General features: G+C 35.4%; 1 protein-coding gene across 1 annotated transcript in view; it reads right to left on the reverse strand.

Annotated features, from left to right (window-relative positions):
* Positions 1-19,611, reverse strand: part of p130CAS (Serine_rich_CAS and FAT-like_CAS_C domain-containing protein p130CAS) — a 118,034-nt gene extending 98,423 nt beyond the window's left edge. The window contains exon 1 of the mRNA XM_067790473.1: positions 18,750-19,611. Coding sequence (XP_067646574.1) covers positions 18,750-19,103 — 354 coding nt within the window. The 5' untranslated portion in view covers positions 19,104-19,611. The remainder of the gene's footprint in view (positions 1-18,749) is intronic.
* Between the last annotated feature and the right edge of the window lie 341 nt (positions 19,612-19,952).

The raw sequence follows: 19,952 nt of genomic DNA on the forward strand, positions 1-19,952 counted from the left end.
TTACAACAACAGCAACAACTTTGTGCTCGAGTTCCAATTCACTCACAATACAAAATGACAGAGCAATTGTGGTATTATTTGCAAGGCGTTAAATTGATTCGGAAAAATCAACAACAATTTATTGCAACAAATAATGATGCTGAGGATGCAGCTGCAAGTTGCAGAGCAGTGGTGCACAACGCCGGCAGAGCTTCGAATACAAACGCAATTTTTTTGTAGTAGTATGTATTTATATAGGGAAAGTTTGTGCATAAATGCTCTATATATATTCTATAGAATTCACGCATGAGATTTTTGTTGCTTGAAGTAGAAGTTAAAACTGATTGAAAGCTTGGTTTACTGATTCACTGTCGCTGCGCTCATACGACATGTAGGTGACTGCCGAGTACTTTTCCGAAGCTCTACGTAGCTCGCGGGTGCACCACTGCTCTAGAGCCATAGCAGATATCTTAGCATAAAAGGGGTTCCAGAAGCTGCAACTACGATGTCATGACACTACTTGCACATATTTGTTTGTGTAAAATATGGTTCCTTCATTTTGCGGTCGTAATATTTGGGGGGGGGGGGGGGGGGGGGGGGGGGAAATTCGCGGTAGAATTAGTAGTCTCATTGAAATATGTAAGTAGTGCATTTGTACATTCATAAATATTTATATTTATTATGCTTATGTCTGCATATTCTCAGCCAGTTGACATCTGCATTGGAGCTCTACTGGTTCAACAGCAACGGCGGCGGCATCAATTGATAAGCAGAACTCATTTCTATTTGCTTCTTTTAGCAAAACTGGATGTCTTATTTTTATATATTTTTTTTTTTTTTTTTTTGTACAACTTTTGTATTAGTCGATGTTATTTTTCAACTTTATCGACAACGTCAAGAGTTGCGTCCATATGAACTCCTGGGATGAACTCATGTTGATACAATCAAAGGTATGCCAGACGCGCCAATTGCGACACATTCTCAGGAATGCCTTTTATTGGGGTAATTGCTTGTTCGATCCCAACACACTTTATATCATGGCGATTTGCGTTCATTTGTTTGTATTAAATGTAAAATATAGCACATTCCAGTCGTGTGATAAACACACGTGAATAAATAATGATTACACATATGAATAAATATTTGGTTCACCTCACCTCTTTAGGGATCATATCACAGAAATGAAGACATTTTTTATCTCTTTGACATTCTCTGAAATGTAAAGCAAAATTTCTTTATCTTTCAACTTTGTTTTAAAACTTTTATTACATTACAAAGGCATATATTCGGCACTAACGCCCGACTGGGTGACTGTAATTTTGGGAATTTTTTAGAACTGAGTATCTTGCATTACATCATCACATTTTTGGAGCTTTTGAACCTCTTCTCTACATAAAATGCAATAAAAGAATTCCTTACTTTGGTCTTCAACACTATTTCGGGACAGTCACATTTTAAACGCCTTAATCAATGATCCCTGACATTTTGTACACATAATTTCTGGAGTCCTTAAAAAGGCCCTCAGTTACCTGCTAATTCACTATATCAAATAGTGTTAGAGATCTCTCTGCAGAAAAAATTAAATGAGGCAATAACGCAAAGCCACATTTTTGCACTACACATTTAATGACTACCCTCGAACTGGTGCTAACCAGATGCAAGCTTCACAAGTAAATAACTTATTGGCCAATGTAAAGGAGTAGGTACTTTTATAACTTCTTCGGAAATTGCACCCAAAAAACTTTCTCAGAACAAGAAGAATATGAAAGACGATATCCATAAAAAATGTTGCCCTCATCTTAGCATACGAAAAGCTCGAAGAACACATCTCCTTTTATGAGAAAAAAAAAAAATTCATAGTTTAAAAAGAAAAAGGCATGGCTTCCCATTTCAAAAAATTGTTTTTAGGGTGTGCAGAGATTTGAGCTGCAATTAATATAACAATAAAATTATATGATGTGCAACGAAAATAACGAAAAAAAGGCCAAACAAAAGTTGGAGCAGGGGGGATTGGAAGCACGTCCTCTTCAGCCTCCCATTATATGTTGAGCTGTGCTGATCGGAATCATGCATTCATGCATTCCGACAGCGTCATTACTAAACAAAGTTGAGGGGTGATTGGATACACGTTATTATTTCCAATTTCCAACATCCAAAGACATATTTAGCTGTGTTGATCGAAGACTAATACATTCCGACAGCTTAAAATACAAATATAATTGAAAAACATAAGTTCCAAATTTTGTTGCCTTAAGCTGGGAGCACTGGAGGATTGGAAACGCGTCCTTTCCAACCTCCCTTAAATGAGTGGCTCCCAGACTCGTCCATTTGTCACGCTGGTAAATATGCTGATCGGAATCACATGGCATTCCAACAGCATATTCAATAGAAATAAGTGATTGTAATAATGTATTGTACTTAGTAGTTTAAGTTTTACGCCTAAACAGCCATAATAATAAATAAATTAAATTAAAAAAAAAATTATATGTCGAGATCTAATCTGATGTGAGCTCCAAAACAAAAAAAAAAAAACAGTGAAAATGCTTTTCAATAGCGATAGCTTGAAATTTCTAAGTAACTTGCATCACAACTTTATCTCACTAATTTGATTACCTGGTGGACCAAATATCTTATAGAAGCCTTAGTTAGGCTCTTACCTTCTTTTGAGGAATTCGCCAAAATTTTCTTGTTGCGATGCTTGATGATAATTTATGTTTGTTACTATTTATGTACCTAATATCTGCAAACTTAAGCAGGAATGGCTGACGCCGAACTAAGTATGTATTTTGTGGTACAGAATATGTTTTTGCTTCAGAAAATTTCAAATCTCCCACTGAGTTTTCAAGCCCTTTTTTCCACTTTACTTTATTGCGCTCTATGTTTCCTATGTATGTAGTTGGCAGAAGTCGTTAAAAAATTAGTTCCCCTTTTAATTGGGTTTAAGGATCTTTAACATCGGTTCGAATTTCATTCACATTTTCTTAGTTACAAATGTAGACATACATATACTCATCTTAGGTAGGTTACATTGTAAATTGAAGAAAAATATTCACAGAAAATGCTACTTTATACCTAAGTATGGGTAAGCGTGCAGTTATTTACAAACGTCTACTAAGTAAGCACTAGACCGCAAAGTCAATACAAATGCCTACTTGTGTACCTATAAAACTTCGAAAAACATAACATATGCATACATCCATACATATGTATATGATCATTATTGCGCAACTATCCTGTAGTTAGAATATTTACATACGTCCTGTTCAAGAGACTGGTTCCAATATACATACATATTTATAATAAACTAAAGTATACAACTTCATCGCTTATTCGTGGTTTACAAGTAAATGCCGCTGAGCAATGACATTTTTCATATAGATGCGTTTAACACAAGCTTATGCATTCCAATAACATCGCCACAATCAACCAAGGTGTTGCGTTTGTAAATATGAAGGAACTTCAGACTTGGCAATCGAAGTTTAATTCGCCTTGCCCATTCACATACAAAATTTTGCGAGGCACCGTTATAAACATTCTCCCTATACAACGAAAATACTTGCTAACATATTTTGTGTCGTATTCGATTGTTATATTGCAGTTCTTAACTGCGAAAAATATTTGAAAAGTTACGAACTAGTGGAAAAAATAATTTCACTTGCAGAGTGTTCCAACACCCTTAGCCAAAGCAAATGTCAAAATCTTCTTATGATTTGCCTGCAACAAAATTTGAGAGTTGGCTACTTTTCCATATCAGATGGCGCCAGTGTCGCTCAATCTACCGTTCTCCGTAAAAATACATGCAATCTACTTATAATGCATAAGCTTGTGTTAAACTCATCTATATGAAAAACTGCTTATGTGACGGAGCTATAAGCAATATGGAGAAGATTATGCATTTAATTTGTTTGTGTCCTTTGAACTTGTCTACAAGTGGAGTTCAAAAAAAAAAAAAATATATATATATATATACATATATGGATGTTCTTATACTTTCCCTGAGCCAGTCTGATCAACTGTGGGGTGAAAACGAAATTATTTACTTTGTGCATTTGAAGACGACTGTATGAATGAAACTGCCAATTCTTAAGTGTCTCACCACTTACGGTATACAAACGCGCTTAAGCAAATACATCCTTCCTCGAAGTGAAGGTTCCACCACTAAAACAACTCAGAATTCCCAATGAAATAAAAAATAAATAAATAAATAAACGCAAGCAAACAATTCTTTCACATATGGTGAGTGTTAACTTCTTTTAAGTCATTTTTAGTGTGCTCTCGCTAGACCAGATATGTATAATTGTTTTGAAAAATAAGATGGAAAACAATTTTACGACCTTGAATGAAATTTAAAGCTGTACAATTAATTGCGAAAAAAAAAGTTTAAAAACATTTGATTGGGCGCTTTTTTCATATTTTTTATTTGGGAGTGCAAACGCCTAGAAATGTATTCATATTTTATCTTACTTAGTCTTATCAGCATTTACGTTAAGTACCTACGTACTCAGTCATTATCTTATCTTATGTTTGATACCCAAATAGCAATGAGCCATTTTATTTGTGTGGGTTAAAATGATAAAAACAGCAAATGAGCTCAAATAAGCTTCCACGAATTTTGTTTGACATATTGTAGTAAGAAATTGCTAACCTTTGCTAAAACACCAGTCGTAGGAATATCATAACATTTATTTTATCTAATCTGCCAGCCTTTCCTATCAGTCAGCAGTGCAAGTCAAAATCATATGGTAAATATTTTTATTGCCAGTAATTGGGAAGTATTCAACCATTCAGCCATCACAGCGGTTTTTTGTTTGTCTTCATTAAACAAGTCCAATTTTCACATCCATTCTGCAACAGATGTCGCAGTGTTGTGAATATCAATTGGCACGAACCAGAATAGAAGTAGGATTAATGAAGACAAACAAAAAACCGCTGTGATGGCTGAATGGTTATAGCAGCGGCGCCTAAACGTTGCCGATGAAGGAATTTAGCAGTTCCCGAAATGGATCTATACAACGAGCTTTGGCAGTTGTCTAAATTTTTTCTTTCTTCTATTCTAATTTAAACAATTTTTTCAATTAAGAAAAAATGTATCATAACAATAATAATGATAAAAAATTATTGTTAGGCCTTGAGCTCGATTCGAACCCGCGATTTATAATTTATTAAATTTTGATGAGCTCAAGGCAGTTTTAAGAATTTGAAACACAGTTTAAATGTTTGTACTTCTAATTTGATTTGGTCGATATTTCGATCTCATTCTGAGATCATCTTCAGGAAACAATTGAATATTATTTAATGAATTATAATATTTGAAGGCAAATAAAAATATTTTTAAAATGTTTAAACATTTATATTCAAAGCTTTTTCGCTATGGACGACAGTATATCTCCCAATAAGATGACTCCAGGACTCGCCCGTTGGGACCGCCAGTTCCCTTGCTGATCGGAATCTCATGCATGCAAATTTTAGAAATCCTATTTTTATTAAAATGTACTTATAAATTGCAATAATCTAAGCTTTAGGCTTAAAACGCCGTAATAATAAATAAGTATCATCGTAATCTTTTGTCCCAAATTAAGAAGTTACCTTTAGCAAAACTAAAAAGTCTTCATTGCGTTGGCATCAGTTCTTTACATACATACAAGGCACGATACACCTCCGAAGATAATTTCGTACGATTTTTTAATGTTCCTACAAATTAGCTGGCCGGACCTACATGTTTTACGCCGGCTCCGAACGGCAGATATGTATGTTTTCACTGAGAAGCTTTTTATGGCAGAAATATGCTTGGAGTCGCACGACAATATAAAATTGATACACCTTAAAGTCGTTTAAACAATATATTTATTGTTTTTGTCTTTATTAAATTAAAAATACAAGAGCAAAACAATTGTTTCGACACATACGCAGTGTCTCCATCAGTTGCTACGATCAACTTGGAGTGCAGCGAAACTATCATCGATTTCTACGCTTGTTATCGCCGAGTTATCGGCCCCTTTTCGGTCACTAATCCGCTTATTATCGACGTGCTGCACATGTGTCATCGATTTTGTATTGAAGCTTTATCTGTTTTATAACAAACCGATAAGTCGTCGATGAAGAATCGATAAAAACCTAATAACTATCGATATTAAATCGATAACATACCGATAACTAAACTCTTAGCACTCTGATAATAAAACGATAACATATCGAAAACTCTTATATAATTAATCGATAACTTTTCGATAACAAATATATAAATTCTCGTTAACACTTCGATGACAAACGAATAACACTGAATCCGACTTCTAATCTTTCATTCCTCTTCACTCCTCTCTTTTTCTCTTTTCCGTCCCTTCTGCCCGTTTCTCTTCCCTCCCTTCTGTTGCCTTTCCTTTCCCTTCCTTTCCTTTCCTTTCCTTTCCCTTCCCTTCCCTTCCCTTCCCTTCCCTTCCTTTCCTTCCCTTTCCTCTCCTTTCCTCTCCTTTCCTCTCCTTTCCTTTCCTTTCCTTTCCTTTTCTTCCTTTCCTTCTTTCTTGTCTTGCTTTGACTTTGCAACAGTGACAATAACTATAAGCATCGTTCTTACCATCCACATCATTATCAGTATAATACATATACTATTCCTTTTCTTCTTACTCTTCTTCTGTCTCATCTTCGTAACATATACTCCTCCTCCTTTGTCGTCTCACTTTTTTCTTTATATATCATTGATTTGTTTTTCTGCCTTCGCAAGTTTTCATAAGCTGATTTGCTGATTTCGCTCATATAAAATCTGTCGCGTACATTGCTTCCTCATTACGCGCTATAGTGTAGTGCTTACATTTAAGCTTACATTCCGTAATCCCCTTACGTGAGCAAAGATATTGGCATAAAATAAACAAAATTTTTAGAACTTTCTAAGTTAACGTGGACAGACCCACAAAAATCTATATAAATGAATACCAAATAATTTATGGCATTGAGCTTATGCTTTAAATAAATTATTTACAAAATTACTTAACAACAACAAGCAACTCATTCTTTTCAATTAGATAATATTTCTCTAAGAAAAAACTGCATTACATGACAAGATTTAAAGGTTACCCAAAGTTTAACGAAGTAGTGCACCACAGACCAAACGTTTGTTCCCCAATATTGTCAGCTTGTTTAGAAAAAAAAAATATTTATGTCCTCTAACTTTAAATGTTCTACATTTGCATAGATTTTTAAGTAAAATTACAAGAACACATCTCACAATTTATTTTATTTAAAGCATCCATAAATTCATTAACTTTGTTGTTGTTGTACAATCGGCCCCACTAATTATGCAAATCGTGCGTGATTCCGTTTAACAAATGAAAACAACAAAATAACATTTAAATTTGATCTTTTTTAAAAGCAACTTGACAACTTATGAATTTAATAATTATTGAACTCATTAGATTGCGATTTCGACATTTTAGTGAAACAAATCGTAAACAAGTTTCTAAATCTAGAACATATCTAATATAAATTTAAGCAAAAATCTGGCTGTAAAATAAGTACGAGTACATAAAAATTCTTAAATATTCGCTTCACTCTCAGACTTCTTCCAAAAAAAAAAAAAAAAAATGACTCATATTGTTCTCTTTAAAAAATTCATGCGCCCAATTTGAATACATTTGTCTGCTACATTGTAATAGGCCGTAGAAACATCTCAATCATTTACAGTAATTAATTTAAAAAAAAATATATATGCGACAATGATGAACGAAATCATTTAAACGCGTCCTCTGAAGCTTTTCAGCAGCACCTACATATGTGAATATGGTAATTCAAAAATAAAAATAAAATAATAAGAAAAAAAAAATTAAGAAAATATTAACTGTCTGTGTATGGTGGCCCTGCGGTCTGCATCTCCCTTTCGATTTTAGTTCAATAAGAGGAAATGGCATTGACGGCTGACGTTTGTGGCGACAGTGCTGACATTAAAACTGACACCGCTAATCCACCAAATCCCCTGCGGTACAAAGCTTTTTGATGCGATTGTTTATTTAGTTGCTTGTGGGTGTGCGTCTGGTTGATGTAAAACGTATTTATGGCATTGATGCTAAATGGGGTCCAGTGCAGTTCATTGTTAACTAAGACCAGAAATAATGATGTGGTTTATTCTTCTTGTAGATCGATATTTTCGTTAGTTTTTTTTAGCTGATGGCGTTCCGCATTTTATTCCACGTAAAAGCTTTCTTCCAAGTAATTATTGCGTGTTCCAGCTCCGTCAAGTTTTAACAGCCTCATTCTGTTTGACAAACGAGACGTTTAACGAACGATACCTGCGTCGGAGATATTGTTTATAAATGGTGGTCTGAAGTGACGTCTATCATCTAGCTTTACGTTATTCGTTAACTACACGAAAGAAATTGTTAAGTTCGCTTTCTTTATTTGTTTTTGGCACTTTGCTTTCGCTTTAACAGAAACAGTTCGTGAAAGAGAATACGGAGATTACGTAAGAGCCTATCGTATTGTTAATTGTGCTACAAACAGATGAACGACGATCGTTATGGACACGAAAGCGTCAAAGGTTATTAGGCTTTAAATTTTCCCAATCCTACATTCAACGTTTTCTCCAATGGCATATTGCTTTAGATATACGTCTCCTTATATTGGAGAAGCTTGGTCATGTCAATAACTTTATTTGATAGAGGTTCCTAACCCGTAACCATAGACATGAGAAATTTCTCCCTTTCTTCTTTAACAACCCGTCGATTTTAGTTTTCTTTGCATTTAATTTTTTGCTTGTGCCACAAAGATTATCTGGGTCCCAGGCCATAGTGATATCCCGGGTAACTGTCAAGCGGATCTCTTAGCCCGCATCGGTACAACTGAACCGGATGAAGATGGCTGTAGGGACTTCGGGATCCCGCTGGCCACCTGTGGATTGCTCCTCCATAGCTGGGCCTCGAATCAGCTCAGCAAACGTTGGGCGGATACCACGTCTTGCAGGGTAGCAAGATCTTTCTGGCCGAAAGTGGATGGCAGGAGGTCTGCTGAAATAATTGGGTTCACTAAGGCTCACCTATCAATGGTCATTGGGGTTTTGACAGGGCACTGTCCCATGGGTATCCATGCGGTACGTCTCAATATACTGGAAACTCCATCCTGCTGCAGCTGTATGGAGGATGATGAGGTGGAATCACCAAATCACTTTATGCTTGATTGTCCAGCTTTTGCCAGAATTAGGCGAAAGTACTTCGGTCGCGACTCACTTGGATCTCCCGAGGATATATCCAAAGTTGAGATCGGTATCATTCGGAGCTTTATCGTTGCTACCCAACGATTCTCTAAGTAGCTGGATCTAGGTCACCGTTATTTTTGGTGTATGTGGTATCACAACGGACCTTCGTGTTGTCCAAGTGAGCTATCCTTATCAGGGCAGCTACCACCTAACCTATCCTATCCTATCCTTGTGCCACAATTTATTACTATTATCGACTCGAGCCACCTTTCTTGCATATTTTTTTTTCATTTGTTGTGTATAAAATGACAAGTTGTGGTACTCGTACTCATACTCATACTTGCTCAAGTAACTAAGTGCAAGAAAAGATATTTTTCAATCATTAATACGACTGTTATCGCACGATATGCTCACATATTTGGGTCATAAATTGATGTAAACAAGATTCCAATGTCTCCACTTTGCAAATCTACTTACTTTGTATAAGTAAATGTTAATGTCTGTTGTGCGTTTGTACGATTTTCTTGGTTCTAAGTCCGGTTCTGTTATTGACTTTTCCACGCAATGGCATATCGACATAGCGGCACCCTGTAAAAGTGGCGCCAAAGCGTGTGGCACCTTGTCGTAATTTTCACGGTGGCAAAAATGTCTGTCTTTGCAAATTTTTTTGCAATTTCAATAACTTTTTTCTCAAAATTTTACGAGGCGGGTAAAGGGGAGCCTGAAATTTGCATTTCGATTGAATTAACAACATTTCAAGGCGAATAAACAAACTACTTACAGTCGTTAACACGAAAATAGTAGCAACAACTATTCATGAATTTTGTCAGTTATATTATTTTATTTACTTTTATTTTATTTTATAAAAAAAAGTCAATATCTTATACAACAGAAGAAAAGGTAAACAGATTTCAAAATAGTGTTCGAAAAACTTTGAATATTTGAAAAGTTTTTGAAAATCTTCAAATATATCCGAAACTTAATATAGTTTTCGAAAAGATTTGAAAATTCGCGAATAGTTTAAATTCTTAATGGAAATTTTGAAGTTTGAGTTTGAATTTTTAAAGCGTTTTTAAAAATGGTCGAAAATCTGTGAAATGTTCTTAAACTGTTTATGAAAACTTCGAAGTTCTGTTTAGAATTGCCAGTTTGTATGCAGTTTTTTGATCAAATCGAAAAATTTGCGCGTTTAAATCATTTATGAAAATTTTGATATTTAAATTTCAAAATTGTTTTCGAAATTTAGAAGTTTGAATTTTTGAAACGGTTTTGTGAAATGTTATGAAAACTTCAAAATTTCATTTAAAATTTCTTGTTTGTTTGTAGTTTTCTGGTAGAATCAAAACGTTCGTGGGTTTGAAATTATTAATGAAAATTTAAAAATTTAAACTTCCAAAATGCTTTGGAAATGTTAACATTTTCGAAAAAATTCAACTTCAAAAAGCTTTTGAAAATCATCATCAAATTTTTTTTTGGAAGTAAAAAAATTTCCAACTCATAAAACTCGAGAAGTGTTTGAAAATGTTCGTGCAAATATTGAGATTTTTCATTAAGTTGTAAAAACGTTTTCAAAAATAGTTTGAAATTTTGTATTTGTATGTAATAGAAACTTCGATTTTTCCTGAAATTTTGACAAGTTTTTGTAACACACTTTAGAATTCTAGAAGTTTTCAGGATTCTGTCGTCATATCGAAAAATTGGAGTGTTTGAAAATCCTCATGAATTTTCAGAAATTTTCAAATTTTCAAAAAATGTCAATGTTAACAATTTTTCGAAAAATTTGAAAATTCGAGAAGCTTTTGAAAACCTTAATGGAAATTTCGAAATCAAGATAAAATGTTTAAAACAAAAGTTCGTGAAGCGTTTGAATATCTTCAGAAAAATTTCCAATTTCATATAAAATTAATTCAAAAAATCTAAAATTCTTGAAATACATATTTGAAAATCTTCTACTTAGGTCTATTGAAATGTCGGTTTAAAGACATTCTTTTAAAAAAAAAACAAAATTGTGCACACTCCTTTTATCTAAAATCAATCAACTATGAGAGACATCAAGTTTGTACTCTGTTAGGCCAAAATTTATTTTATTACTAATCTGCATTCTTAAAAAATTTCAGGTAAAGCTTACAAAAACTTTTTTAACTCGAATTTTCAATTTTTTTCCGAAAATTTAAATTGTTTTGATTTACGTTTTTTTATATAAATTAAAAAAAAAACCGGAAAGTGACAAAATTCGAAAATAATTTTTGTAACGATTTTCGTATTTACTGGCCTACATCCAACGGTGGGCAAGCGTAGCGCTTTGCCTCGCAAATTTTTGCTGTTTTCCACTTTCCAAATATACGTAAAACTGTGTTTTTTTTAAGTAAGTAAAACTATGGGTTGGACATAGAATACCTAACTTCTCTGCTTTATTTTACGTTGCTTCATTGTTTCCTCTTTTCGGCGACATGCAGCATACAGAATCTTGAAATGGGCCTTAGCGGCTTGCCCACTTCAGTTACATATACTCTTAGCTGGTATACTTAAATGTGTATGTAAATAAGAAACTGCATTACATGACAAGATTTAAAGGTTACCCAAAGTTTAACCAAGTAGTACATTAACTAAATAAAGTTTTCATAAATTTTATTCTTCACCTTGCTCGACGTCGAGAATGTCTTCATTCAGGTGGGTAAGGTAAAAATACAAAGAGACGCTTGCAAAAAATATCGTTGTTTGTAAACATTAAACGTATAAATGCGCTGACTTATGAACGATAAGTTAAAATGCATTAATATTTCCGCATCGTTATCACCTCGGTCTTTGTTCAAGTAGAGTCAACATTGTTCATTTAGTTGGCCCATTGTGAACACATTTTATGCGGCTTTTAAGTAATGTCGGGATGAGAAAGTTGGTTGGGAGCTATGGAAAACAAACCACCACATGGCTACCTATAGTTAATTGACAAGCTGTCGTTGCGATTACGTTGACGACTATTTTTATTCTATGTGATTTCATTGCTATTTGTAATGATTTACCGTTAATGGCATTCAGGTAAAGACAAAATTTAATTAAAATATTTGCCGTAAAGTGAAATATGCGAGAGTTCCATGAAAATAAGCACGTTGTTTTATAAAAGCTCAAAAGGCGGGTACCGGTGCGTATAGGCAAAATTTGTTCAAAGTACCCTTAAGGGTTTACGCTACGTTTGAGCTTTTAGAAAATAGTTTTTTTTTTCTTCTCGAAATGCTTCTTTATAGTCTTAAGCATACACAAAGTATATTGATTTAGAACAATTCGTGCTTGAAAGTTTCAAACCGGTTTTTCTCGAAACGATGTTTATTAAAACGGTGTGTAGTGCTGCTCTAACAATACTTGACCGATTTAAATGTTTTTTTAAACAAAAATTTTTGTAAGTCTTTCAGAGATGTATCTGACGTAGGATTTTCACGTTAGAAGGAATACTTCTTTTTCTTATTACAATTAGAACAATCATAAAAACGTGATTTTTTTGCGAAATCTTTCGCCGTTTTCAGACAATTCAGAATTTTAACAAAATCTTACTTCAGGCTATAGCTAATTGCCTATTTATATTAAAAAAAAAAATGTTGTTCATTGCCGTCAGACGAGAATTCGAAAATAATTTTTGTTGGAGAGGCTACGTTCAAACGTTTCCGTTAATTTTAAATTTAAAAAATACTAATGTATATTTATTGAAGCTTTCGCTATGAAATTTGCTCAATATTCTTCGATTTTCATTCAAAAAAATTCCTAATATATGCATTGATTTTTGGTCGTGAAGGTGGCTTAGCCCCTTAACTAAACAGAAATCTTTTGAGTGTCCTTATTGATCTAATAACAATTAATAAATTATTGTGGTTAAAAAAAATTTCAAATCGTATCCTAACAGAAATACAAACTTTCGAATCAAACAACACTCGCTTTTTCATTGAAAATTTTCGCTTGGAGCGTGGAAAAGAATTTCTGACGTCAAATCAATTTTGTCAAGAGAATTGATGCCAGATGACTTTAATTCCAACATCACTCTGACATTAATTCTCTTTCGGGTTGAGAATTAATGACACTGACTCTCTAAAAATTCTATAAATTCAATCAACTCAATCCGCTCTACTAATTCTAAAACTTCGGCGTCATATTCATCAAAACAACAATAACAATGTAAACGAAACTTCAAGTTCAACAACCAATTCAGGCACTCATCATGAAATCATTTTTGCCAATATAAAAAAAAAACACACACAAAAAATCAGAGCAAATTATTGCATTTGTTAAATATTTGCACAAGGTGTTGCACGAAATGGGTATTTGGATAAACGCCAAGGGACAGCAAACAAAAACAACCCCCTTTGCCTTTTACAAACTTTCTAATGATAAATGCTGCAGGAGAGTAAATACTCTCCCGAACCACAAATTTGCTCTCCCTTATAAGCGAATGTTGTTGCAAAGATAAATTCAGCTGAATGATTCAGCAATTGTTTGTACTCCCTGAGCCGCGTGTGGCAGGATGATTGCCCATGCTGTATTGACTTTTTGGTCGTTGGCTTATAATGTCAGTGCTTTCACAATGAATTCCACCCCAAAGATTGGTGCTTCAATTGCGGCAGCTAAGTGTAAACTTGCTCTGTATGGGCTGTGGAGGTATTGAAGCCGAAGGGTAGCTAATGAACAATGAAACTTTACACACCGCTTTGATATGTCAGGGTCACCTACAATGAGCTGTGCAAGTGGTGGTGGTCAGGCAGTACTAAACTTACATACATTACAAAGAACATTGGTGGATATATCAAACTTTTCAATCTTCTGCCAAAAATGAACAATGAATGCATTTAATAGATGGGTAATGTAGTATATTCCATTTATTTTATAACAATTTCCATACAAAATGACCCAAACAGCATCTGATGAGATGGATGATATTACTGGGAAGCTTTTCATGCAGAAATACAATCGAATTTCTGAAGTTGTTTGAGTGTTAGTTTTCCCGTCACCTGAGTCGGGGACCTTTGGCCAGCACCGTATATACCTCTACACGATGGTGGCAGCAGCGCATAGTAAAGGAGATAAGATAGGTATCTCCACGGCAGTCTGTTTTTTGCCGGACCATGACACAGAAAATTCTGCACGCTTCCCCCTTCCTCAATAGATCTGAAGTTGTGGCAGTGATCGTAAGATGCGATGACCATCCCAGCGGCGTGAGTACCCGTCAAACAGTGGCCAGTGATTACCCCTACAAGGGACGAAAGCCCTGACTTATCCAGGGTAAAAAGGATGCTAGTGCTCCCTTTATCATAGGAAGGCCAAAGCAACCTTGAAGACTCGTAGGTAGGAAGCGCTGATCAGAACATATTTGCCCTTATTATAGTCTTCATCCTCGCACGGAATTTAGAACGGGGCCATAGGTATATTCATCGAGAAGGATGTGGGCGATCGTACCCCTCCAAGCTAGCTGAACTGCTATACAACTTCCTTCAACATACCTATGCCCAGGAACCCTAATACTGAAATGCTGTGCCATCTAGTTTCAGTTCTGCAGCGTTCAGAGTGAGTTTAAGTCCTTTAGTGCGGCCTGGCTGAAATTTAGCACCCTTTTCCCGTCTCAGGCACATGTGCCAAATGATTTACAGCTCCGCCTATTGCTAACATTTCCGCTTGACTAACGCTGCAATGGTAGGGAAGGTGGAATGAGATTTATATTCCCTAGTCTGATGAAAAGATACCAACCCCACTTCTCGTCAGGCTTAGAGCAATCAGTAAATATGTTGATGGCACCCTGAAGAGCATGTTTCTTGTATGACCATTCTTGTCGTGTGGGAATACACACATTGTACTACTTATTGAAAATATTGCAGGAAGTGTAATAACTGGGGATTTGTTGCTCAAGATAATAACATGATCACTTCCTCCACTCTTCCAACTGCCATTTTCGCTAATTCGCAGGTCCGCGATAACAGATTTTTTCTTCGCTACCAAATCTAGTTATGACAGGTGCAGGATTGTGTTGAGTGCCGATGTTGGAGTATGGCAAGAGGGCCGATAATACACAGCTTCAAATTCCTCTTGACTTTTTGTAAGCGTTTGAGGTTCGTGGCCACTAAACCAGCCTTCGAATCGTAACATACGATCACGGATCGAAAACGGTTTTCACACAAGCGATAAAAATGAAGCTATCCAACTATATAAAAAAATAATAACATATTAAGGATTTAGTGAGAAAGCGTTGTCCCTAGTTCACATATTTCATTAAGCCAATGCACCATTTCGGAATTATAGTGATTATAAAAACGGCATTCGATCACGGATCGTATGTAACGATTCGGCCCCAGAACACCATACAGTAAAATTGGAAGCACAATGGCTGTAATTTACTACTTCTGTATTGTCACTCAAGAGTAGCTTCCTTTCCAGAATGACTCTCAGAAACTTGACTTTATCGCTCAAAGCCAGACTTTCACCGTCAACCTTGAGTGGCATACGATTCGCCGTTTCGTACCTTCTTTTATAGAGGAACAGTTCAATTTATTCCGGTTAGCCCCGAGCCCCGAGTTTTTCACCAAGTTACATATTGCGGATAGTGCAGTCTTAATTAGATTGAAGAGAGTTTTAACAGTTTTCCCCACATAATAACACAAATATCGTTGGCGTAGGCAATTACTTTATAACCCTCCACTGCCAAGAAGTCGGTGGAATACAAGGAAAATCGGCTCATATGTTGTCTAAGAATAGCAACTTATAGTTAGTTCTGTAGATTTTTTCATGACACCTTGACTAGAAATCGAATCAAGATCCTCTTGACATATATGTACATACATCCACTCAATCATAAAACTTTGTTCCATACAATCAGGTGAACTTCCGCATTTGAATATAGAGTACTTATGTACATTAAAATTAGTTTCTAGCGTCACTTACGACAAATAAAAGCTCACATTGAAATAGCCCGATATTTCACGCCCAAATAACGTGTCCTAACACCACACACACACACGTATGTACACCATTATGGTCCATTCATTCTACGAACAACGGAAGTGAGACAAATTCGCTTTTTTATGACGCCAACAAATTTATAACGTCACAGAGCATTAATGAATGAACTGAATGAATGTAATGCATATCACAAACAACAACAACAACAACGATGAGGATAATACACGGCACATATGTATAAAATCTACATTCACTGATACATACAACGTGAGCAAATGTATCTACATTACATTACGTTATTCGCATAATTTTTACACATTTCTATTTGCTCACTTGTGTGTGTGTATGTGTATGGTGTTATAAGTGTTTGCGTATTCTCTTTGTGCAAGTATAATTTGCGGAAAGCGCGACGCCACCGACCCCATACTTTTTGTTTCAATCGCCTTTAAAACATTAAAGCAAAGCACATAATTATTGCAGCCGATCAGATTTTACCCAACTGACAAAATGTTCCCAACCCATGATAAAGCACATAGTCACCTGGTAATATTTGCTCTAAAACGTTTGCCAAGACTAGTCTTCTGATTAAAAAAGGATTCACTTAAATTTTTGTTGGGTCTGCAAGATATCGAGGTTAAAAGAGTGTTGACATTTCTTGGGAAATAGTTCGAATTTCCTTTTGATATTCGTAGACAAATTCTTTGAACAATCGACATAGCAATTGAAATTATGTACCTTGAAGTATGCAGTTCGATGACAGCTTTACCAAATCTCAAGCCGCTCTAATCCTTCGCTTGGCAGGGCAGTACATTATATGCGATACTAAGAAAGCTAATCTCGCGATAGTTAGTGCAGTTTGTAGGATCCCCTTCTTGTGGACTGACAGAGAACACTTAGATTACCATCGCCATAAATGCACTCGTATTTGAATAGACAATCCATCCTCCTCTATATACCCATCATGGTATATTAAATTCGTCACGAATCTCAAAATTGCAATTTCTTAAAGGAGAAGTGATAGATCCACCAATAAAGATACCGAAATGATCAGTTGATTTAGCCATGTCCGTCTGTCTGTTTGAACGCAAACTTGTCCCTCAACTTTTGAGATAAATTAATGAAATATGGTAAGTTGGTTACTTGGGTGTCCGATTGATTATTTGTCGGAACCAACCGGATTGGACCATTATAGCATATATTCCCCCTTATAACCGATTTTTCGAAAAAGAATTTTTCATTGTACAGATAGAAGATTGAAATTTCACAGGTTGATACGTATAAGGCATACATTGTTTGATTTTATTGTTCAGATTTTATGAACTTTTAAAATCTTAACACCTTATTGTTTAGCTCCATTCATGAAAGGTACGAAGTCTTAGGCGTTGTCGAAGACAGCCCTGTCCTTACTTCTTTTATTTTGTTTAGATACCGATTAAACGAATATAAAAAGGTATTTCCGACTTTGTAGCTCTTTTGGCGATGAGCACATTTCTTGTATACATACGTTTGAACTCAAAAACGTCAGGATTTTTTAGGGATGTATGGCAAAATTTGATCTTCGGCAAGATCGTGCAAGAGCAACTATACGGAAATAAGTCGTTCCATACGTAACCAAAGCTAATATGCTGCAAACCCTCTTATTTAAAATAGCGTTAACAAATTTGCATAAAAAAGCACGATCCGTGATCGAATTAAATTTTTTTAAATCGCAATAGCACTTAAATATGATTAGTATTGGTATAGGTAATACGTGAAATATAGGCCGCAAGTACTTATTAGATTTATAACGTATTATTATTTTTATGAAAAGCTTTGCAGATTCATATTTATCATTTGAGTGAAATTAGGTTTTTATCCGTGATGATATAACACGATACGGGTCCAGATCAAAGCCTATTTCAAAAACAAAAAGCAGAAAACTCCTTTCTGGAACCTTTCCAACGACTTTTAGTTCGCTGGGTAAACACAGCTTCAACAAACAACAGGATTAAGCAGACATAGTATGAATGGGCGCTTTCAGGAAACACCGCTGCTGATAAACTGTTTAGTGATCACTTTTTAAACGTACCGTTGAGTATCAATCCGACAATGTGGGTTTACGTCAAGATACTGGCCATAAAGTGTTTATGCTACATCCACCCGGCGTGTTTTTTGGCCTTCTGGTAATTCTCAGATATTTTGAAGTGTTGGTTGTGATTTCTATTTTTCCTCTCAATCTTAAAGTAAAGTTTGCAAAATAATTTAAGACTTTTTCTTTTAAATTTGAAAAAAAAACAAAAATCATTTAGCAGTTGCCTCAACTTGCCGTTCATAAAAAAATTGTATTTCTCAACTGACGGAAACATGTTTGCAACATATTAATATAAGTTATGTTCCCTGAATGCGCCCAATGTCAATTTTTATACGAATGGAAATATAGCTCGCCTAATTGGTGTGTGTTTCATATCATTGCTTTGCCGGTAAGTGAGCCGGCAAATTTCGCGCCTGTTTGAAGATAACAATTTTTGTTTTTGTAGTTGGTAGCGTACATATGGAATAGAGCATCGTCTAACGGGTTGTTCTGCAGAGAGATACATATACGCACTCGGCCATGTATTTGGATGTACATACATATAAACATTCATATGTACATTGTAGTGTTTTCCCTATTTGGGATACGTACCTGCGCAGTCTGTGGCTGTTGTAGTGCTCCAATACCCGCATAACTAACTGAACTACCACGTCCCCCGCCGCTTCCACCCACTGCCACAGCAGTTTGCGCTTTAGCACTAAGTGACAACGAATGCATTTGCTGAGGCTTTGGAAGCGCTTGAGATTGTAGTACATGCTGTTGAGGCGTTTGTTGAAATGCTAGATTTTGCGGCTGTTGTTGCTGCTGCTTTTGTGGTTGCTGTTGGTGATTTTGTGTCGGTTGCGTTGAAGATGCTGCTACTGCTGCTGTTACTGGCTTACCACCAGATACCGTAATTGGATTTTCTTGCATTTGCGGTTCGGACGATTTCATTAATGCGGACATTATTAGCTCTTTAGAAATGTTAAACAACAAATTGTTGTCTATGTCGATCTTTCCTCTACTTGTTATTTATTAATTGAATATTTTAGTTTTGGTTTTAATTCAATTCCTCCATGTGTCGATGAAAAAGCAATACAACTGTTAAACACTACACGCACTAAGACACTCTCAAAGTGTCTTCTTTTAAATAAATGCAAACCCGTTTGCCCCTCACTTAATTTTTGCCACAATACAATTCCACTTTCAGCTAATTTGATTTGCTTCGATTTCTCATGACTTTTCTTTTGCTGGATTTTCTTTGTGAAATTTATGTTGCACGCACTAAACACTGAAGGCTTTTGTTGCTTTTGTGGCTTTTTATCACTTCATTGTTGTTTATTCAAACAATCTCATTTATATTTTTGCACTTTATAAAGATTTGTATGTAAGTATACATATACTACATTCACCGTTCACTCGCGTCTCACGCTTATTACTTTCACGTTAAATCAATCGTTTAAATTTCGCTTCGATGTTGGCTTCTTGTTTGGAGAATCATCACTAAAAGTAGCAAAGTAGCAAATATCTAACTTAACGGCATTGGCAATGGCGTTATCGTCTGTTTTTTTTATCTACAACAAATGTACATTGTTTGCTCTTCCAGTACACTCTCAAAAGAAATTATCTGCGTTGCGCAGTAGAACAGCAGGCGGTAAACAATGGTTCAAAAGCGCGACTGGGAGGTGGTTAGTGGTGCGTGGATAGGGCGCAATGGGGGCGACAAAGTTATGGGCATCTATTCAGCTAAGTTCGCCCTTTTCATTTTAGCTTCACTATTATTTCCGTCTAAGAATTTTCAAACAAAAAAATGCT

This window comes from Eurosta solidaginis, chromosome 5, assembly GCF_040869045.1.
Source record: "Eurosta solidaginis isolate ZX-2024a chromosome 5, ASM4086904v1, whole genome shotgun sequence".
Classification (NCBI taxonomy): Eukaryota; Metazoa; Arthropoda; class Insecta; order Diptera; family Tephritidae; genus Eurosta; species Eurosta solidaginis.